The sequence below is a fragment of the Rhinatrema bivittatum genome, chromosome 3 (assembly GCF_901001135.1).
Source record: "Rhinatrema bivittatum chromosome 3, aRhiBiv1.1, whole genome shotgun sequence".
In the NCBI taxonomy this organism is placed as follows: Eukaryota; Metazoa; Chordata; class Amphibia; order Gymnophiona; family Rhinatrematidae; genus Rhinatrema; species Rhinatrema bivittatum.
Window position 1 is genome coordinate 436,743,069 of NC_042617.1, and position 23,043 is coordinate 436,766,111.

General features: G+C 48.5%; 1 protein-coding gene across 7 annotated transcripts in view; it reads left to right on the top strand.

Moving 5' to 3' along the window:
* The window catches only part of DCDC2C (doublecortin domain containing 2C), a 376,475-nt gene that overhangs the window by 270,599 nt on the left and 82,833 nt on the right, over nt 1-23,043 (top strand). For all 7 annotated transcript variants that reach the window (XM_029595811.1, XM_029595812.1, XM_029595815.1 and 4 more), the window contains one exon: nt 186-363. In XM_029595811.1, the coding sequence (XP_029451671.1) occupies nt 186-363 (178 nt within the window). The remainder of the gene's footprint in view (nt 1-185; nt 364-23,043) is intronic.

A 23,043-nucleotide genomic window follows, 5' to 3' on the forward strand; every position in this document is an offset into this window, starting at 1 on the left:
GAATATGTTATGGATTTATCCTGCAGAAGCTTGCTTGCCCAAATTCTACTCCTCAGTATTCTGATATGCTCCAGCTATACTGTTCTGTTTTTACTGATTTATTATGACAGAGTTGTAATTGAAAACATATTTAGTAGTATTCTAACATGCATTTTACTGTTTGAATTGTCCTTTTTATCCTTTAGTCTATGAAACTTGGTAATAGTTCACCAGTAGAGGAAATTCCAGATAAAGATCTAAAACGAGGAAAAGGCTATGCACTTCTGATAACTGGAAAGAGGCCTTCAGTATTTTATGCCAAGTCTTCAGCTCTTGAAAGAGTCCAGCATCCTATAAAGGTTCAACATGCTTTATTGAAAACTGGTAAGATGAAATGCATTATTACAAATAGTTGCACTGTGAGGGAGATTGTTAGGCTGACATTTTATTGTTTGCTTAATATTTTAATTTCTTTGGAAGTCTAAATTTGTTGTGCACCATTCCAGTCAGCTTTTTGCTGAGTGTACGATATATAAAAGTTGGAAATACTTTATTTTATCATGAAATTATTTTATATTTATTTATTTATTTATTTGTTTTTATATACTGACATTCGATCGAAATATCACATCGATTTACAGGAAACTGAGAGATAGGGCGGGGTCCGCCCTATTTTACATTGTAACATGGAAGAATATAACTATATTACATTATAATTATAGTACATTATAACACGGTAACAGTAGAACAGGTAGATTATAACTATAACTATATTACATCATGGAAGCAATGTTTGCAATAACACAGCATAGTGATACAATAGAGCAGAGAGAAGATACATTTGTGTGTGATAATATTTTTAGCCACTCGTGTATTTTTTGTTTTTCCAGTACTGGTTAAGCTGCTTCCACTTATTTGGCGATGGATTGTATATGCACTCTCGTCTTCTGCAGCCACTCTTTTTTTCCAGCAGATCAGAACATAAGAAATTGCCATGCTGGGTCAGACCAAGGGTCCATCAAGCCCAGCATCCTGTTTCCAACAGAGGCCAAACCAGGCCACAAGAACCTGGCAAGTACCCAAACACCAAGAAGATTCCATGCTTCTGATGCCAGTAATAGCAGAGGCCATTCCCTAAGTCAGCTTGATTAATAGCAGTTAATGGACTTCTCCTCCTAGAATTTATCCAAATCTTTTTTTTAAACCCAGCTACTCTAACTGTACTAACCACATCCTCTGGCAACAAATTCCAGAGCTTAAATGTGTTGCTTGCTAACTTCAGTGATGCTGCTAAAACATCTTTAAGCAACATCAGTCATTTCAGCTGTAGATGACTAAAATTGAGGAAAGAATGGATGAGATGGATAAAGGGGCCAGAACAAGTGCAATGTAATATGTGCTATTGATCTTCAGAAAGACTTGCGGTCCTTTCCAGTAAAAATAGGAGAAGCAATATTCAAATACTAGATTTGATGAATGGATTGAAGGAACAGATATGGTCCGTTTTCTGGGGGATTTCCTCAGCTTTAAACTTTCAAATTACCAATCCTTCGAAGTGGCACAGGGTGCTATCCCAGTCCTTGCTAAATTATTATCCCCAAGGTTTAGAAATATCTGCTGCTAAGCTTAAGGCATTGGTTATGTATGAAGGGAAAAAAATCTTTTGTCTCTGATCTAGCGAGATTGCTGGCTCAAAAATTAGTGCTTTCCTTGCGTGTAGCAGATGGACTGAAAACAAGTGGGTATAGTGTGCTCGTGCTAGCAGTTGGAGACGGATCTGACGTCCGCACGTGTACATATACCCCCGCAGGAAGTGCAGCAATTCAGTAATTTCCGTCTCCAAAGCAGTTTGGAGCTACCTCACGCTTGCTGAGCGTGTTTCCAAATTCTAACGACTAAATTCATAGAAGAATCCCATCTGAAGACGAGCCCCGCACTCCTGCGGTGATACCCGAGGGTCCCTCCCCCAGTTGAGTTTCCCGAGGTGATTTCCGTGGTCCCTCGGAGGTGAGAAGCCTCGGTCCGGTGGCCGAATCGCGACAGGGATCTAGCCCCCGAGTGAGAAGGGCTCGGGCGCGGCTGAGAGGCGCCTCGGTCCTGATCCGTTTGCGATGAGGACTTGGCCCCCAAGCGAGACGAGTTCGGGCGCGGCCTAGAGGCAGCGGGTGCACTTCCTTGAGCGCGGCGGTGACGGTAATCACCCTCTCCCCCCGCAGCCGGAGACCGCCCGGGTCGCAGCCGGGAAGCGCCGAAGATCAGGTAAGGCGTACATCTTTACTTTGTTTGGTCTCCGAGGAGCGAGGATTGCCGGGGTCTGCCTATGTGGAGACCCGCCAAGGAGGTCGCCATTTTGCCTGCCTGCCCGCCGTCGCCATCTGCCCTGGTTCACAGGTAACGGGCGCGTAGGATAGGCGCCCAAAGGATTGGGCGCACACTGATAGGCACACATTGATACGCGCACAGTGGTAAGACGCACGCTGATAGGCGCACATTGATACGCGCACAGTGATAGGGTCACAGCGATACCGCCTATGGTTCGGCGCACATTGTCAGGCGCATATTGTAAGCGCACATTGTTAGGCGCATACTGTTACAGCGCACTTAATAGGCGCATATCTCCGCGCATAAGCCTCACACATACTATAAAGCGTAGACTTCAGCTGGCAGCGCAAGACGCGATGGAGCATAAGAGAGCCCTTGCGTACCCAGAGGTGACACCTCCAGAATCAGGCATAAAGGCTCTAGGCCTCTGCTCAGCATGCCACCTCAGAGCTACTCAGAGCGAGGAAGCAGACTCCCTATGTGCTCAATGGGAAGAGGCCCTGGGAGGTCCAGGCCAAGGCCGGTCGCAGCCCAGATTAATGGCCAGTTCCTCAGGGAACACCCCGGATCTAGCAGGCCATGCTGAGCAGCCGGGGAACCCGAGAGACCTGGTGCCCCTACGGCTTGAACCTGCTTCGCTCTCTTGGGTAGAATTATTCAAGGGGATTCACGCCTTTGTCCAGATGCAGTCTGATCCCCGAACGGTCCCATATGCTCCGGATGACCCTGCCCCCGGACCCTCTAGATCTTGACAAAGACACCCGCCACCTGGAAGCCCCACTTATGGGGATTCAGATTACTCTGAGGAAGAAGGTGAGCTTCCCTCGGGGATAGAGCCGTATCGAACCATGAGACGTTTCTTTCCTAAGGAGGATCTCCCAGACCTGATCTCTCAATGCCTGTCGGAGCTGGGTATCCCAGGCCGAAGCACCCCAGGGGAACCTACAATGAACTCCCTGCTAGAAGGCCTTCGTCAAACGGCCCATCATTTTCCCCTCCTACAAGCAGCACAACAGCTAATTGATCTGGAGTGGAATGTGCCGGAGGCTTCATTCAAAGGGGGTCGGGCTTGTACCCCCTGGATCCGGCTACCAAGGAGCTGCTGGCGTGCCCTAAGGTTGATGCCATAGTTAGCGCAATTGTGAAGCGCACCACTATTCCCATGGAGGGAGGGGCGGCCCTCAAGGATACACATGACCGGCGATTGGACGCCATTCTAAAACAGGCCTTTGAGGTGACAGCTATGTCCCTACGAAGTGCGGCCTGCTGCACAGTGGTGACACATTCCTGTTTATCACAAGCCAGGAACAACACTCCGGAAGAAGACATGGAATCGGCTCTCTCGTTCCTCACTGACGCTGCCTCCGACCTAGTTCGTACAGCAGCTTAAGGGAGTATCATCCTCAGTGGCAGCCAGGAGACAGCTCTGGCTACGAAATTGGTCTGCCGACTCTTCCTCCAAGACACGCCTTACAAGAATGCCCTTTAAGGGATCCCTCCTGTTCGGGAGTGACCTCGAGCAACTGGCTAACAAATGGGGCGCCTCTCCATTACCCCGTCTACCAGAAGACAGGCCAAGGAGGAGGCAGCGCCCTTTTCGTAGACCATCTAGAGGTAGGACCTCTCAGCACTTCAACCCTTACAGGACTCGCTACCAAGCATCTCGTTCGCAGGCCAGGACCCAGTCCTTTCGGACTAAGCACAACAGAAGGGGAACCGGCTCGGGTTCGGGTCCCGGTCGTACCCCACAATGACAATCAGCCGACCCATCCGGGGGTAGCAGCCATAGGGGGCAGGCTAACCCTCTTCTACCGCAGGTGGGTCGAGATTACCTCGGACCAGTGGGTCCTCGCTATCATCCGAGATGGGTACTATCTGGACTTTCTTCGGCTCCCGCCGGACAAGTTTGTGGAGTCTCCTTGTTCACCCCTCAAGAGGTCGGCACTAGAAGTTACTCTGCGGAGGCTCCTATCCCTAAAAGCCATAATTCCAGTGCCTGCAGGGGAGATAAATTCTGGGCATTATTCCATTTATTTCATAGTACCCAAGAAGGAGGGCACTTTCAGGCCCATCCTGGACCTCAAGTCAGTCAACAGACACCTGCGGGTGCCCAGCTTTCGCATGGAAACTCTGCGATCTGTCAAAAATTCAGTACAGCCAGGGGAGTTTCTCACGTCCCTAGATCTGTCGGATGCCTACTTGCATATCCCAATCCATCGGGATCACCAGCGCTACTTGCGCTTCAAAGTCCTGAACCAACACTTTCAGTTCCGAGCTTTACCCTTCGGGTTAGCCACCGCGCCGCGGACCTTTACCAAGGTCATAGTAGTGGTGGCAGCGTCTCTCCGGAAGGAAGGAATTCTCATCCATCCCTACCTGGACGATTGGCTGATCAGGGCAAAGTCACCGGAGGAGAGCCGCCGGGCAACCAACAGAGAGTGATAGCTCTTCTGGAAAGCCTAGGATGGGTGGTGAACTTGAACAAGAGTTCCCTACAGCTTTCTCAGTCGCTGGAATACCTAGGTGTCCGATTCGACACCCAGGAAGACAAGGTCAGCCTGACCTCCAAGAGAAGATCAAAGCTCCGGAATCGTCTGCAGGCCCTGCTGAGCGCCACCCGGCCCACAGCTTGGGATTATTTACAGGTCCTTGGCCTTATGGCATCCACCCTGGAGGTGATACCGTGGGCGCGGGCTCATATGAGACCTTTACAACGCGCCCTCCTATCTCGGTGGAGTCCACGATCACAGAACTACACCGTACACCTACCTCTACCACCCAAGGTGCGGAATCAGCTACGGTGGTGGCTACAGCTCGGCCACACGAGCCGGGGGTCAAAAATGTCCTCCCCAACTTGGACCCTGCTCACGACAGATGCCAGCCTGATCGGCTGGGGAGCACATTGCGAAGAACTCACCACCCAAGGGCGGTGGAACAGAGAAGAGTCGGGGTGGAACATCAACAGACTAGAGGCACGGGCAGTCAGGCTAGTGTGCCTGCAATTGGCCCACAGACTTCGACACAAAGCGGTCAGAGTGATGTCTGACAACGCCACCACGGTGGCATACATCAACCGACAGGGCGGCACCAGAAGCCAAAAGGTATCCCTAGAAATAGCCCCCCTGATGACTTGGGCGGAAGCAAATCTCCAGGACATCTCCGCCGTCCACATCGCCGGGAAGGACCAACACCACGGCGGACTTCCTCAGCAGAGAAAGCCTAAGTCCAGGGGAATGGCAGCTGTCGCCCACAGCTTTCCAGATAATTGTGGATCAGTGGGGGACTCCGGGCATGGACCTACTGGCGGACAGGTCCAATGCTCAAGTACCCAGATACTTCAGTCGCAGGCGAGACCCTCTATCTCACGGAATCGACGCTCTGGTACAGCCATGGCCTCAGGGGATCCTGTTATATGCCTTTCCACCATGGCCCCTGCTGGACGCCATTATACACAAGATTCAGCCGCATAGAGGCCTAGTTCTTCTGGTGGCCCTGGATTGGCCAAGAAGACCCTGGTACGCAGACATGAGAAGACTGCTGGCAGGGGAGCCTCTACCCCTGCTCCCTCACAGGGACCTGCTACGACAAGGTCCCATCCTACACGAGGATCCGGCTCAATTCTCTCTTATGGTCTGGCCATTGAGAGGGCTCGACTGAAGAAAAGGGGATACTCGGGGCCGGTAATAGATACACTCCTTCGAGCACGCAAGTTCTCCACATCACTAACATATGTCAGGATCTGGAGAGTATTTGAAGCCTGGTGCGAATCTCACGGCACCAATCCACATGCCGCTAAGATCCCTATCATTTTGGATTTCCTGCAAGATGGACTTCAGAAGGGTCTGTCCCTCAATTCCATCAAGGTTCAAGTGGCAGTGCTATCCTGCTACGGTCCCCGGAGTGATGGCAACAGTATCGCCACACACCCAGACGTTTCACGTTTCATGAAAGGAGGCAAACATATTCGCCTGCTGCTAAACTGGCCTGTACCCCTGTGGAACCTCAACCTAGTGTTGGAATTTCTAGCAGGTCCCGCCTTCAGACCACTTTGGGGCCTGTCCCTCCGTTTGTTAACTTTGAAGCTGGTGTTCCTGCTGGCGGTATGCTTAGCACGCCGCATCTCAGAGCTGCAAGCACTGTCCTGCCGTGATCCGTTTCTCCGAATCACTCCAGAGGCTATCCATCTGCGCACGGTTCCTTCCTTCTTACCCAAAGTAGTCTTACACTTGCACCTTAACCAAACCATATCCTTGCCTACCACGGACGGTTTGAAGAAGTCTGAAGAAGGTCGAATACTACGCCATCTCGACATTGGCAGGCTACTGTCCAGGTACCTGGAAATGTCAGAAGCAGTACGAAGAACGGACCACCTGTTCGTCCTCCACAGCGGGAAGAAGCAAGGGGAAGCGGCCTCACGGGCAACTATCGCCCGGTGGATCAAAGAAGTTATCAAGGCGGCCTACGTAGATGTGGGAAAACCACCACCTCTACGGGTCAAGGCTCACTTGACCAGAGCGCAAGTGGCCTCTTGGGCAGAATCTAGGATGCTGTCGCCTGCAGAGATATGTAAAGCGGCGACGTGGTCCTCCCTCCATACCTTCTCCAGATTCTACCGTCTGGATGTCCAGGCCAGGGAGGACATAGCATTCACGAGGGCAGTCCTGAACGGACCTCGGGCAGCCTCCCGCCCAGTCCGGGAGTAGCTTTTGTACATCCCACTTGTTTTGAGTCCATCTGCTACACGCAAGGAAATGTTGAGATTACTTACCTGATAATCTTCTTTTCCTTAGTGTATGCAGATGGACTCAGCATCCCACCCGGCTGCCAGCATACATGGGGATTCACCAACGCACGGTAAGCCATGTTTTCTTATGATAGGTCATCCACCCTACCGAGTGTCGACGCCTTCCGGTTTACAATCCTGGCGGTCTCCAGCTACTATCAATTGGTCAGGGTAATCCTGTTCATTTAATCGATCGGTCAGTTACACATATATCCATAAAGCTTTTGCAAGGAAGATTACTGAATTGCTGCACTTCCTGCGGGGGTATATGTACACTTGCTGATGTCAGATCCGTCTCCAACTGCTAGCACGAGCACACTATACCCACTTGTTTTGAGTCCATCTGCATACACTAAGGAAAAGGAGATTATCAGGTAAGTAATCTCAACATTTTATCTTGTGTGCATAATCGAAGGAGACTGGTGCCAAATATGGCTTGCTGTACCCTGCTAAAATTCAGGTGACCATTAATAATCTTATCAAACGTATGTTGATCTAGATGCCTTATTGGCATTTATTGCTGCAGAGAAAGAGAACTACTCCATACCATGAAGGTCATTAAGTTCTTTGGATTGTGGATTTGTCTGGTTTTGGTATACTTGAAGATATGTTGTATACTTTTTGGATATATGCTGGTATGGTAATGGGAGATCATTAGAATTGGAACTATAGTCTCTCAAACTGGTTATCCCATCAGTTTACTAAACTTGTGAATCACTTACAACTAGATTAATCAAAATACAATGTTTTCTTGCAGAAAGAGATCTCCTTAGTGTTTGGGTAATTGCCAGGTTCTTGTGGCCTGGTTTGGCCTCTGTTGGAAACAGGATTCTGGGCTTGATGGACCCTTGGTCTGACCCAGCATGGCAATTTCTTATGTTCACTATCATGGGGTGGTGTTGCCACGATAGTGAGGCCCCTTCACCAAAAACACATTGCAGCTCAATGGTGCATTTCTTTTGTGTTGCAGCCAAACACCGCAACACAAAAGCGGTGAGCGGCCCTTTAATGAATGGCAGCCCCAACATCACAGGACTGCCAGCATCTTAAAGGGCTACTGGCCGCCCAAAAATTAAATATGGTGGTTGAATGGGAGTCATTGCTGATCCCTCTTTCAACCCGGAGCCCCCAGTCAAGGCCACCCCAAAATAAAAATAAAGTTTTAAAGTATGCACGCAGTGGCCCCCCTGATGGACAAGACATCCTCCCCTCAGCTCTCGATGGACAGTCCCCCCCCCCCTCACCCCCAGCCCCCCTTCAGAGACCCTGTTACCTTTGCATCGATCCGTCTAGGACAAGTGCACCCTCTCACCCATCCTGGTCGGCAACGTTTTACAAACTGGCGCTGACCTCAACATTGCCCCAGCCATAAAATCCCCTTACCCCAGTCACATGGCTTGTCTATCAGGGGGGCCAGTGTGCCACACGCATACTTTAAATTTTATTTTTACTTTGGGAGTGTCGGGGCCACCTGCTCAACCTCCTCATTTGGCTGCAGGGTTTTTTTTTCTTTTCATTTTCTTCTCTGCCGTTTTAAATGTGCGGCAGGAACCTTGGGACCTGTGTTAGGGTCCCGGGTCTCCTGCCGTATATCTAACACCAGCGAGGTATTTTATTTCTGCTGACTACCTTCTTGGTAAGCTGCGATAAAATATTTGCATCAAATTGCTATTCCCTGTACATACCAAGATCATTCCAGACGGTGGGTTATGTTCCATGTCCAGCAGATGGAGTCAGAACACAAAATTCCCAGGAGAGGAACCATATAAAAACGCCTCCCCTGTAACAGCTCTCAGTAACGTTCTGACTCCAGCAGATGTGAGCAGGGGACTTGTGGTCCCCAGCTTGTTAGCTTAGGGCTACCTCCTCAGGGGGATCAAGTTAAAAAAAAAAAAAATAGAAGTTTTAAATTTACAGTTTAGGTCACTTTGCTAAGGCTCCTCTTACAGCAGGGGGAGAGCTCTCCGCTGGTGCTGGCTCATCGCTCTCTAGCCTGTTGACTTCCTGACAGGCTGTTGCCTGTTTTCTTTCTTTCTTTTCTTATTTTCCTCACGGAGGGCTCAGTTGGAGTAAGTGTATTTTTGTTTCATCTTCTCTTTCAGCAAAAGACTGCAATTTTTTTTTAGACTCTGTTCGGCTCTCTGAGGTGAAAGTCGGTAGCGCCGTCCTCTCCCTCCTGACTCAGGTTTTCCCCCCTCCCTTTTGGGAGCGACCGACGTCCCGACCTGTGGCCCCGCGAAGCACCATTCCCCGGGGCCGCCTGCTGTCGGGAGGATAATTCCCCGTCAGTTCTTCTTCAGGTCGGTGGGGGACCGCGGCAGGCGTCCGTTGCCGGGTCGGCGCTCATTTTAGGCGCGAGCCTCCTGTAGAGCCTCCCCCCCCCCCTCTCTCTTTCCGTGCGGCGATGCAGTCCCCGCGGCGCCTTGTGAGGGCTCCTACAGGACCGGATTATTTCCTGAAGAGGGTCTGTGCTCAGGCTGTTTCCCCGAGGGGGAATGTGCGCCAGCTACTAACAAGGACGTTCGAGCTGCAGCCCGTGGGGGAAGGAAGCGCCAGGCCCCGCTCCCTCTCAACGCGGGAACGGCGGCCATTTTGTTGCAATATTCTGATGCCGCGCTTTCTGAGGACACGGATAATCCGTTCCCCACTTCTTTTTTTTTTTTTTTTGCTTTTTGTAGATCATTCACTTTTTTTTTTTTTTTTAATTTGAAATGTTTTATTGCTTAATATTGCAACATTACAAATGTAAATTCTGCATGTAAATGCACAGCTTATTATGTACTTGCGTAAGAGTAATGAACAGCATAATAAAGATTTAACATGTAACAACAAACGCCTTGTCAAATGTCAAGTAACTCACTTATGCACGGTGTCACATATGAACTTAGTAAGACATCAACAAGTACCTATAGTGCATAGATACAAGATTCAATTCCCTCTTCCCTCCCCCCTCCCTCTGTTTAACATGAGTGTAATATAGCATGTAAAAATGAAAGCGTGTAATAGTAAAGAAAAATGTCCTGTCCCATCCTGTACAATCTCCAGGGCCGGTCTGTCCGTGTAAGACTCTTCCTACGCTTAGGGTGCCGAGGCTCCCGCTGATAAATCCTGGCTTCTCTTCCAATTAGAAAACAGTCTCCAGGTACTCCTGAAGGGGATCTCAGTGTGCCGAAGATAAGCTGTAATTTCAGCCAGTCTATAGATTTGCTCAACTTTTCGTTGAATATCCAACAACGAGGGGAGTCGTGGTGATCTCCATTGCCTTGCTATTTCAATCCTGGCTGCTGTAAAAATAAAGTTAACCATGGTATTGGTGTGTTCTTGTCCTTGATGTAAAGGGAAACCCAGCAATGCTTGTTGCGGAAGTACTGATATGGGAAAATGATATAATTGGGTTAACCAAGCTTCCAGTTGTACCCATAGAGGGCGAATTTGGTTACACTCCCACCACATGTGAAAGAAACTACCCTTCGTCTGACATCCCCTCCAACAACTACCGAAAAATGAAGGATACATGTGATGTAGCCTCTCCGGCGAATAGTACCAATGAAATACCATTTTCCAACAATTTTCAATAATATGGGAGGCTCTAAGGCCCTTTCCCATTCTGGAAAAAAGATCTTCCCAAGCACCCTGGGAAAAGGTTCTATGTAGATCGATTTCCCATGCCCGTATATAGGTGGGTGTTTGGTACCGTTCCCTCCCCAAGAATACATAAACATTGGAGAGTAATTTTGTGGTTTGATGAGAATTTAAACATAAACATTCAAAGTCAGATTGCCCTTGTGTGAAGTGTATAGGTAAATGGTGGGAATGAGCAAAATGGCGCAGCTGTAAATACAAATACACATCAGACTGGCCTATGCCAAATTTCTGCTGCAGTTCCGGAAAACCTATCATATGTTGTGCCCCCCAAAGCTGTCCCCAATTACGAATTCCCTTCTTTTCCCAAGCCTTGAACGCCGGGTTTTCAAAGCCCGGAGTAAATAATGAGTTAGCATATAAATAAGTGTTAGAATAATATTCTTGGGTCCCCACCAACCGAGATTTCCTGGTATCCCACAGCTGCAGAGATAACAGCATAGAGGGTGGTAAGACCTTCCAAGGTTGTGCAGTCCAGGTCTTTTTAGGTTGCCATAATAAACTAGAGAGTGGAACATGGGCCAACAGCTGTTGGCTAAACACTATCCACGGTTTCTGCAGAGCAGGTCTATGCCACTCTATTAAGGTCTTTAACCTGGCCGCCAAATAATATTGCTCTAAATGAGGGACACTCAGGCCCCCCTGTATTTTGGATCGGTACAAAGTCTTGCAAGCAATTCTAGATTTCCGGCCTCCCCAAATATAAAATAATAAGCGTTTCTGCCATTTAACAAGACTGGGTTTGACAAGAATGGCTAATGGAAGGGTCTGAAATAGATACAAAAATTTAGGTAAAATTGACATTTTTACAGCAGCTATTCTTCCAAACCAGGATATTCTATATCAGTTCCATTCCTCTAAATCTCTCGTAATCTGAGCCCACAATCTATCGTAGTTAAGATGAACCATATCTTGCGTGACACTTAGATATACCCCTAAATATTTTTTTTTTTAATTTTTTATTTATGCTGATTTTAACAATCTTACATAGAAGAAAACAAACAAATAAATGCAGATTTTCCCATAATATTATAACAATGATAACTTAAGTATATATCTCTAGTCTGCACAAAGAAATGTAAGAGGTAATGCTCCAGGATTGAGAGAGAAATTTGAGCGGTCTAAGGAAAACAGGTAAACCTTTTACAATTTAAAAGAGAAGACAAACCTAGATAAATATATTTTACTGCTTCGTTCCTGATGCTAATTTTCACGGGGGAGAAGATTCAAGAAACTTTTTTAACTGTGTTATCTCAAAATAAACATATTTTTGACCATTTCTCCAAACTTCGCACCTACATGGATATTTTACAATCATTTTCCCACCTTTACTTTCCACGTCTGATCTTAATTCTAGGAATTTTTTTCTCCTTAATTGGGTTGTTCTGGAAAGATCTGGGTAAACCCAGATCTTTCCACCGTGGAAAAGTTCTGTTCTCTTCTTCATAAACAATCTGAATATAGCATCCCTATCTGTTGCAAAAACAAAATTAACATGTAAGGTAGTTCTATCCTCAATTTTTGATTCTAATGTCATTTCTAACACTTCTGATAAATTTAATGACAATCCCTCCTCTTTCTTTCCCTCAGCTATGTTACTCTTAATATCCACATAGTATATTTTAGATATAGTAGGCATTGATTTCTCAGGCCATTTCAATATACATGTTAAATATTCCTTAAACATGTCCAAGGGTGAGACTAGTTTGAGCTTGGGGAAGTTACCGTATTTTTCGCTCCATAAGACGCACTTTTTTTCCCCCAAAAGTGGGGGGGAAAATGTATGTGCGTCTTATGGAGCGAATATAAAAAAAACAAACAAAAATCTAACAAACCCCCCCCCCTCCTGACTCCCCCAAGACCTGCCGACTTAATTTACCGCAACCCCCCCCTCCTGACCCCCCCCAAGACCTGCCGACTTAATTTACCGCAACCCCCCATCCTCCTGACCCCCCCAAGACCTGCCAAACGTCCCTGGTGGTCCAGCGGGGGTCCAGGAGCGGTCCGGGAACGATCTCCTGGGTGTGGGCTGTCGGCTGCCAGTAATCAAAATGGCGCCGACGGCCCTTTGCCCTCACTATGTCACTGGGACCGACCGCTGCTATTGGTCGGTCTCAGTGACATAGTAAGGGCAAAGGGCCGTCGGCGCCATTTTGATTACTGGCAGCCGACGGCCCACGCCCAGGAGATCATTCCCGGACCGCTCCTGGACCCCCGCTGGACCACCAGGGACTTTTTGGCAGGTCTTGGGGGGGTCAGGAGGGTGGGGGTTGTTAATTTAAAGTGTGGGATGGGTTTTTTTTTTTTTGGGGGGGAGGGGTTCCCAGAGAAAAAAGTTTTCTGATCTGGGGAGTGGACCGAAATGGCCCTCCCCAGACCCGAAAACAAAATGGGGAGAAAAAAAAAAGCTATGCACTCCCCTAATTTGCTCCATAAGACGCCCAGACGCAGAGCCGGTTTAGCACAATTTTTTTTTTTTTTTTAATTTTCCCCCTCTGAATCCTAGGTGCGTCTTATGGTCAGGTGCGTCTTATGGAGCGAAAAATACGGTAAGTACTCTTAAATTTAAGTACTTTTGTTGATTCTCGATCATCTCTACTCTCTTGTTATGTAATATCTCCGTTTTTGTAAACCTTTGATGACAGGTTTCAAGCGCATTCAATCTTAGTTCCACTCCTTGTTTTTCCTTGTTCATTTTTTCTAGTGAAGATTCCAAATTTTTTGTTTGCAGATTCGCATCTGTAGTTTGCTGTGTTAGTTTTATTATTGCAGTTTCGAGAGATACAATAGCAGACCATAGGGAATCAAGTGTTATTTCGTTTGGTTTAGGTGGTAAAACTTTCAAATCTGTTCCTGTTCCTGATTCTTCATTCCCTTTATTAGCCAGGACCTCTCCACTGCCTTCACTTAAGGATGAGGAAATTTTTGATACTTCCAAAGAATTTGCTTGTGGCGGTGGAGGGGTACACGGAGCTCCGGGGCTCAATGATGTTTCGGTCGGTAGATTAAGCACCCGCTCAGTGCTTTTGTCTACAATGACCACCTCCTCCGGCTCTATTCTAGGAGTGGACGAAAAGAAAGCTGGTATCTGAGATTGATATGGCTCAGATAGAGAGGGTGTTGCTACCTCTCTTATCTTTGCCTTTCTTTTTGTATGCGGCATTTTATTGAGGAATTATGTAATGATACCAGATATTACTTTTCTCCAAGTCTTCTACAATTTAACATTCAAACCTGGGCGGGTTGGGAGCAGAGAGAAAATATAAAAGAGTGATTACTCACTTTACTTATGTCCAGTCAAGTCCAAATATTCCCTGGTAGCGACTCGCGCCGGGATGGCGACAAGCGCCGAGAGAGACTGGCTTTTAAGCTCCAGCCCCCAGCTGTAAACGTCACGTTGCTGTTCAGTGGGCGTCACCCCAGGAACCAGGAAGCAAACAGTCTTTACCTTCTCCAGGCAAAGTATTCAGCCTCGAACGGCAGGAAATTGTTACAATGAAATCTTTTTTCCCCTGCTCCTTCTCCTACCCCTAAATATTTAATAGATGATTTTGCCCAACGAAATCGGTATTTCTCCCTTAAAGAGTTTTCCAAAGCAGTAGAAATGTTGACATTGAGTATTTCGGATTTTTCCCAATTTATGCGGAAACCCGAGACTTTACCAAAGGCCTCCATATCCTGGGAGACCAGTGGTAGAGATCGTTCCGGTTCTGTGACCAGCAGCAAAATATCATCTGCAAAAAGAGATAATTTTGTCTCAAAGGCCCCCACTCTAATTCCCTTAATTTCTGGGTTATTCTGGATTTTATTTGCTAAAGGTTCGATAAAAATAGCAAATAACAAGGGCGATAGGGGACATCCCTGTCTGGTACCCCTTTGTACTGCAAAAGTGGACGAGTAGCCCCCATTGACCTTTATACACGCTAAAGGATGTTGATAAAGCTGGTGAAGCCATTGAAGAAAGTTAGCACCAAAATTTAAGCGTTGTAGCAAAGCAAATAAATAAGGCCAATGAACTACATCAAAAGCCTTTTCAGCGACTACCGAGAGAGCCACCGCTGGCAGCTTATTTTGCTTGACCCACCAAATCATATCCATTATTTTATGCACGTTGTCACTAGCTTGTCTACCTGGTATAAACCCAGCTTGGTCTGGATGAATGATATTTGCCAAAAACCCATTCAGCCTGTTGGCCAAAATCTTTGCCAAAATCTTCAAATTAATATTAATAAGGGAGATTGGCCTATAAGAGCCACACGCGGTAGGGTCCCTGCCGGGTTTGGCCAAAATCGTAATACCAGCCGTATTAGCTGTAGAAGAGAGCGAATTCCCTTCCCTTAAGGATCTAAAGAACTTAGCCAAGACAGGAGCCAGCAAAGGAGCAAATTGTTTATAAAATCTCCCTGTATAGCCATCGATGCCTGGAGATTTACCTGGTTTTAGTTCTTGAATAACTTTCTGTATTTCTAACTCCGAAATGTCTTTATCCAAAATAAGCCTCTGTGAGGGATCTAAAATTTGTAAATCTGAATTATCCAGATATCTATCTATCCCCTCCTGTGAAATCGTTGCATTAGCAGAATATAATTCAGCAAAATATTGCTGAAAGCGCTGTCTAATTTCTGTACCATCCACAAGCATAGACCCGTCTTGGCTTTTAATTTTTACAATAGACGCTTGATCCTGTTTACGCTTCAATTTGTGTGCCAGCAGCTTCCCTGCTTTGTTGCCCCCTTCAAAGTATTTTTGTTGAATCCGCTCTAACTGATATGCTATGGTTACGTTATCAATAGCGGATATTTTAGAACGCACCTTCTCAAGAGATCGAAGTAAACCCCTCCGAGTGGGACATAATTTGTGATTTTTCTCTAGTATGGTTAACTGCTGCACTAAATGTGATCGCTCACGAGCTCTTTGCCGCTTGACATAAGAGGCTCGAGCAATAATTTTACCTCTAAGTGTCGCTTTTAAACATTCCCAGAGCGTCCCCGCTGTGACTTCGCCAGTATCATTAAGCAATAAGTATTCCTGAATATCATTTTCCAGCTGAGACACAAACCTGGGATCATTTAGGAGGGAGTCATTTAATTTCCAAAATCTTATCCCTCTATCGTAATCCTGGAGGTGCAGAGTAAACCAAACAGGAGCATGATCTGACCACACCATAGCCTCAATCTCAACCTCTTTTACCCTAGGGAGTAAACTCCTGCTACCCAGAAACATATCAATCCTCGAATAACTATTATGGGGATTGGAATAAGAGGTATAATTCCGGGATCTAGGAAAACGTGTTCGCCATACATCCACTAATCCCATGCCTGTAATCAAACGTTTAAGTGCTTGTCTAGCCACCCTAGGGTCCGAGCTAGTCCCAGTAGAAGTATCTTTACTGGGATCCAACGTGAGATTAAAATCCCCTCCAATAATTACAGAGCCTTCTACTTTGGACAACAGAGTGCTGCTCATTTGGTTAAAGAAGTCAGCCTTATGATCAGTAGGCCCATATACCGAGATCAAAGAGAGGATTTCCCCCCCCAGCAAGATTTTCAACATGACCAGCCTGCCCGATGCATCCATAAACTGGTCTTTAAATTCAAAATGCATATCCTTATGAATAAGAATGCCAGTACCCGCATATTTTGCAGTGGGAGTGGCTGCAGCCCAGTACTGATAGGGAAATTTGGGGTGCCTCATTAAACCCAGATAGCGCTTTCGCAAATGTGTTTCTTGGAGAAACACCACATCCGCTCGGATGCGATCTAACTCCTTAAGCAATAAACGACGCTTACCTGGGCTATTGAGCCCTTTAACATTAAGAGAATAAAATTTAAGCGTCACCATGGTAACAAGACCCCCCCCTTCTGTTTGCTGGAGCTTGCCACTGAAAATCCTTCCAAGTGCCAAACTCTGTGCCACAGCCATATTAACTCCTGCATGTTAAACAGAAACAATCCCAACCCCATCCCCCCTCCCCCCTCCTTCTGTGATCCCTGAAGCACAAACCCTGTGCTTCTATTAATCATGGAGGAAGTCAACCGTCGCTCCTCATGACCCCTATCGGGTAGTGAATGCCAAAATCACCGCCTGTGTCACTCGTAATACTGTCAAACATGGCGAAACTGCAAGCCTACTTAGTAAAAATACGCAGTCAGTCCGGCTGGTCGGTCTGATGCTCCTCCTCGTTATTCCGCTGAAGCCTTTTGCGCCCCTTCATGGCCCGCTGCCATCGAGGTTGATCCTGAAGCGTGGTAGCGATGTGCGCCAGGGCGGCATCTGCTCCTTTTGACGCCTGGGGAACATCAACTGCAAGACCAATCTCCTTCAGGATCCCGCAGGCTTCCAAAACTGTTTTTGCCTTATGTGTTGTGCCCTGAAACTGGAATGATAAGCCTCCCGGATAGAGCCACCGGTATCTAATATTGGCCTCCACAAGCTTCGCTGTGATGCAGCGAAAATCCTGGCGCTTTTTTAGAGTAGCTGAGGATAGATCCGCAAAAATGGCAATTTCATGCCTCTCCCAGGTCCAGGAACGCTGACGCCTAGCAATGTGGTATAGCTGTTCTTTGAGAGCAAAAGAGTGGAAACACACCACAATGTCTCTAGCTCTGTTGCCGATCCTGGGGCCCAGAGTTCTATGGGCTCTGTCAATAAGAATGGTAGGAGAGGCAGCATCAGGTTCAATCCCAGGGGATTCCAATAAAAAGGTCGCTATTTTCTCTACTACAGCAACACAGTCCTTATATTCTTCTAATTCCGGTACGCCTCTTATCCGGAGATTGCTTCTCCGACTGTGGTTTTCCATATCTTCTACCTTGTCTGCTAGGGCCAGGCATGTGGCTGATAGATCCTGATAACTTGATTGCATCTGCAGCCAGCCCTCTCCCTGGGTGTCCAGCCTGCATTCCGCCTCCTCCACCCTCCTGCCGAGCTCAGCAGTCTCTGCTTGCATCCCTGCAATTAGGGAGGTAATCTCAGCTTTATACCCCTTAATATCTTGCCTGATCTCGACGAACCAGCTTCGAAGTTCTTCACGGTTTGGGAAATCAGATGCAGGGGCAGTCAGAGCGATCGCACCCTCTTCACTCGCCATGCTTTCAGCACTCTGCTCCTCCAGCGCCATTTTGTGGGTCCCTGCCTCGGAATTGCCGCTGCCTTTCATGTAAGAGAACTTTTTTAAATCAGCTGGCTTTCTTTTTGCGGCCATTCCACCAGCCTCAGGACTCCTTCCCCTCTCTGAATCGCGTGGTTGCCAGCAAAAACGAGCGGTTATAGCGAGTTTTTTTTCAAGCGGGAACCCGCGGGGCTCACGGAGCACTAGATTTTCGCGGCTCCCATGAGGGGTGACGTCATTTCCTCCAATCCGTTCCCCACTTCTAGGCCTGTTTTGGACTCTTACTCCGAGTCTAATCCTGGTAGGCAGAGGTGGGATCCCCCGGGGGTGACCCCTCAGGATGCCAGGCTTTTTCTCCTGAATTCATAGTCCTGATGCACAGGGCTTTTCTTCAGAGCAGAGACACGACCTTCGGGACCTGGGGACCCTCTCCCCCCAAGATACCATGTCCCACCCCCTCCTGGGTGGGACATGGTATCTTGGGGGGAGAGGGAACCTCCCTCAGGGAGGTTCCCTCTCCCCCCTCAGGCTCGCCCCCCTTTAGTAGGCGGGGGAGCGGGGACATCTCGTGGTCCTACCGGGACACCATCGATAATACAGACTTCGTTGGGGGAAGGACAATCACAGGACCCTGATGTGGATGACCCCACCTTGGGCGGCCCAGGTGGAGGGCGACGACCCTAGGGTCCTCCGCATCTTCTAAGCGGCGGAGTTAGATGACCTCATTCCCTACATCCTCCAGGAAATAGATATTGATCCCCCTCAGGAACCTGTGGGGCCTGACCCGGCTCTCAAGAAGGGGGACCCCCTCCTAGCAGGACTGCGGCCTCTAGCCAAGTCTTTTCCCACTCATGACAAGATCTTGCAGTTGATCACTCGGGAATGGGATTCCCTGGAGGCCAACCTTAGGGTCAGTAGAGCCATGGAAAAATTGTATCCTCTGCCGGCCGATTTTTTTGGAAATTCTCAAAGTTCCCGCCGTAGATTCTGCGGTATCAGAGGTCACAAAGCATACCACTATTCCTGTCACTGGAGGGACGGCGTTGAAGGATATGCAGGATCGGAAGCTGGAGGTTTACCTCAAGTGTATCTTTGAGGTCTCGTCCTTAGGAATGCGGGCGGCTATCTGCAGTTCCCTCGCTCAGCGAGCGGGTCTTCGGTGGGTGCAGCAGCTTCTCACCTCCCAGTCCTTACCAGACGCTGAGGCTCACCAGGCAGACAGACTGGAAGCCGTGGTTGCCTATGGAGCGGATGCTTTATATGATCTTTTAAGGGTCCTAGCCCGAACCATGGTGGCGGCGGTCTCAGCGCGTTGGCTCCTTTGGCTTCGCAATTGGTCGGCTGATGCCTCTTCCAAGACACGTTTGGGGTCCCTTCCTTTTAAGGGTAGGTATCTTTTTGGTGAAGACTTGGATCAGATCATCAAGTCCCTTAATGAGAACACGGTGCACAAGTTGCCCAAAGATCGACCCCGTTCATCAAGATCATATAATTACTCCAGAAACCGTTATCATAACCAGTGGAGAGCGCGTCCTCAGAGGCAACAGCCACCTCGGGCTCCTTCTTCTCGTTCGCACTCCTGGAACCGGCCCTTTCGTGGGCGCCACCAGGGTAAGGACGCGCAGGGTGCTGGTACATCCGCTAAATCTACCCAATGATGCCAGACGGACCCGCGAGGTGGTCCCTTGACTGGGGGGTCGCCTTGCTCTCTTCTACAAAGAGTGGGTCCAAATCACGTCGGATCAATGGGTTCTGGATATTCTAAGACGTGGTTACGCTTTGGATTTTGTTTGCGCTCCTCGGGACCGGTTCCTGGTTTCCCCTTGCGGGTCCTTAATCAAACAGGGAGCAGTGCGGCAGACCCTCGATCGTCTCCTTCAATTGGGGGCCATAGTGCCGGTGCCAGCCGCCGAACTGGGCCCGGGGGCATTATTCAATCTACTTTGTGGTTCCCAAGAAGGAAGGTACTTTTCATCCTATCCTGGACCTCAAGCAAGTCAACCGGTCCCTTAGAGTTCCTCGTTTTCCGCATGGAGACACTCCGTTCAGTGTTAGCGGCAGTTCATCCGGGAGAATTCTTGGCTTCGTTGGATCTCACAGAGGCGTATCTCCACATACCAATTTGTCAAGCTCATCAGTGTTACCTACGTTTTTGGGTCAACACTTCCAATTTCGCGCTCTTCCCTTTGGCCTGGCCACAGCTCCACGGGTTTTCACAAAGATCATGGTGGTAGTGGCGGCAACCTTGCGCAAGGAAGGCATCCTTACCTAGATGATTGGCTCATCCGTGCAAAGTCATGAGCGCAGTGTATCCTCGCAATCGACAGAGTGGTACAACTTCTCCAATCTCTGGGATGGATTGTCAACTTCACCAAGAGTAGCCTGGTCCCGTCCCAGTCTTTGGATTGTCTGGGAGCTCACTTCGACACCAAGAATGCCAGGGTTTTTCTGCATCCGGACAGAGCTCATTCTCTCCGTCAGCAGATTCAAGGATTTATGGCGCTCGAGACGCCCACTGCCTGGGACTACCTGCAGGTACTGGGGTCATGGCCTCGACCATCGATATGGTTCCTTGGGCATTTGCTCATCTGAGGCCTCTGCAGAGATCCCTACTCTCCCGGTGGCAGCCGGTGTCGAGAGATTTTCAGGCAATCCTTCCGATTCTGAGAGGAACCTTCATCAGTCTCCATTGGTGGCTGGAACCACGGCACCTAGCTCAGGGGGTGTCACTGGAGGACCCGGATTGGGTGATTATCACCACGGACGCCAGCCGAGGTGATAATCACCACAGCTGGTCTGTCCGTGGTGATAATCCGTCCGTGTCCGTGGTCTGTCGGGACAGCTCAATCCAGGGTCGATGGATGGAGGAACAGTCGAAGTGGCCCATCAACCGCTTGGAGACCAGGGCGGTCCGTCTGGCGATACAGGGATTCTTCCCCATAGTACGCCATCAAGCAGTCAGAGTGCTATCGGACAATGCGACTACAGTGGCGTACATCAATTTCCAGGGAGGCACAAGAAGTCTGTTGGTCTCTCTGGAAACCAACAAATTGATGGAGTGGGCAGAGCTTCACCTCCAACGACTAGCGGCCTCGCATATAGCGGGAGTGGACAATGTACAGGCGGACTATCTCAGCCGACAAAACTTGGATCCCGGAGAGTGGGAGCTCTCGCAGCAGGCGATGCGGATAATAGTACGGCGATGGGGGACACTGCACGTAGACTTAATGGCAACCGCCGGAAATGCAAAGGCCGCCCGCTTCTTCAGCCGCAGGCGGGAGCGCAGCGCCGAGGGCGTGGACGCGCTGGTCCTGCCCTGGCCGCACCACTGTCTCCTATATGTTTTCCCACCATGGCCCCTCGTGGGCAAGATCTTCCGCAGGATAGAGGCACACCAAGGGCCGGTGATCCTTGTGGCGCCAGAGTGTGGCCCCGACGACCGTGGTTCGCGGATCTGCGCAATTTGACGGTGGAGGGTCCCCTTTGTCTCTGTCAACTGCCACGTCTTCTACGCCAGGGACCAATATTTTTCAAGGAGGCAGATCGCTTCTGTCTTGCGGCCTGGCTTTTGAGAGGCGTCAGTTGAGGAGGCGCGGTTATCCTGAGCTGGTTATTTCAACGCTACTGAAAGCACGTAAGATGTCCACCTGTGTTACCTATGTCCGAGTCTGGAAGGTCTTTGAGGATTGGTGTGGAGCGAATGACATTCTTCCCATGCAGGTCTCAGTGCCACAAGTCCTTTCCTTCTTACAGGCAGGTTTGGATTTGGGTCTTGCTTACAATTCTCGTCTGGTTCAGGTGGCGGCCCTGGGGGCTTTTCTTCGCAGTGGAAATAAGGCGTTTCTGTCCTCGCATCCGGACGTCTCCCTTTTCTTTAAAGGAGTGAAACACTTGAAGCCTCCGATTCACCCATCTTGTCCGTCGTGGAATCTGAATCTGGTGCTCTGAGTCCTCTGTGGTTCGCCGTTCGAACCTCTAAGCTCGGCTACCATCAAGGACGTCACTCTCAAGACCATTTTTCTCGTGGCAATCAGTTCAGCAAGACGTATTTCCGAGCTGCAGGCCTTATCCTGTCGTGAACCATACCTGCGTTTCACGCCTGAAGGGGTTTCGCTGAGGACGGTTCCTTCTTTTCTCCCTAAAGTGGTTTCGGCATTCCACCTCAACCAATCGGTGGAATTACCATCTTTTGCCTCTTCTGAGTCTGGAGACTTGCGTAGACTGGATGTACGGCGGTCTCTGATATGCTATCTGGAGGTGACTAATGATTTTCGGCTCTCCGATCTGTTTATCCTCTGGTCCGGACCCCGTAAGGGTTGCATGGCCTCCAAACAATCTATAGCGCGGTGGTTGAAGGGAGTGATCATAGCGGCGTACCTTGGCATAGGTAAGTCCCCTCCGCTGGTTGTCAAGGCTCATTCTCTTCGAGCCCAGGCGACATCTTGGGCGGAGAGCTCCTCCGTCTCCACTCAGGAGATTTGTAGGGCGACCACCTGGAAGTCGATCCATACTTTTGCGAGACATTATCGCCTGGACGTCGGTGCTCCGTCGGGCGGTCAGCTTGGAGACAAGGTAATACGAGCAGGGCTGTCTGCGGCCCACCCATGATGGGAAAGCTTTGGTACATCCCACCATCTGGAATGCTCCTGGTATGTACAGGGAAAAGAAAATTATTCCTTACCTGCTAATTTTCGTTCCTGTAATACCATGGATCATTCCAGACACCCTCCCTTGGTTTGGGTGTTTGCTTGTGGGACATCCCTGCCTACCTGTCTTAACAATCTTTTACTCTGTATTTCGAATACTGCGTGTCTTTTTTGTTCACGCACTGCTGTTCACAAGTTCACTGTTCAGAATTTAGTTGCTGTTCTTTTACACAGCGGTTATTTCAATTCCTTCTTTGATTACTTGATCCCTCTGTGTTTTGTTTTTTTTTTAGTCTCTCTCTTTTGGGCTTTGTTTTATTTATTTATTTATTTATTTATTTATTTATTATTTTTATTATACCAAGTTTCATGATAGGAATCACATCAACCCGGTTTACAATTAACAATGTGAGTAAAGGCAGAGAGTAACATAGTAAAAACATTTCCCAATTCAACATCAAATATAGTATGAAACTTAAAAAAATATTATAACAATATTTAGGATGTGAGAAAGTTACAAAAAACAAGGAAAAATAACTAGGATCTGAAAGGGGGAGGAA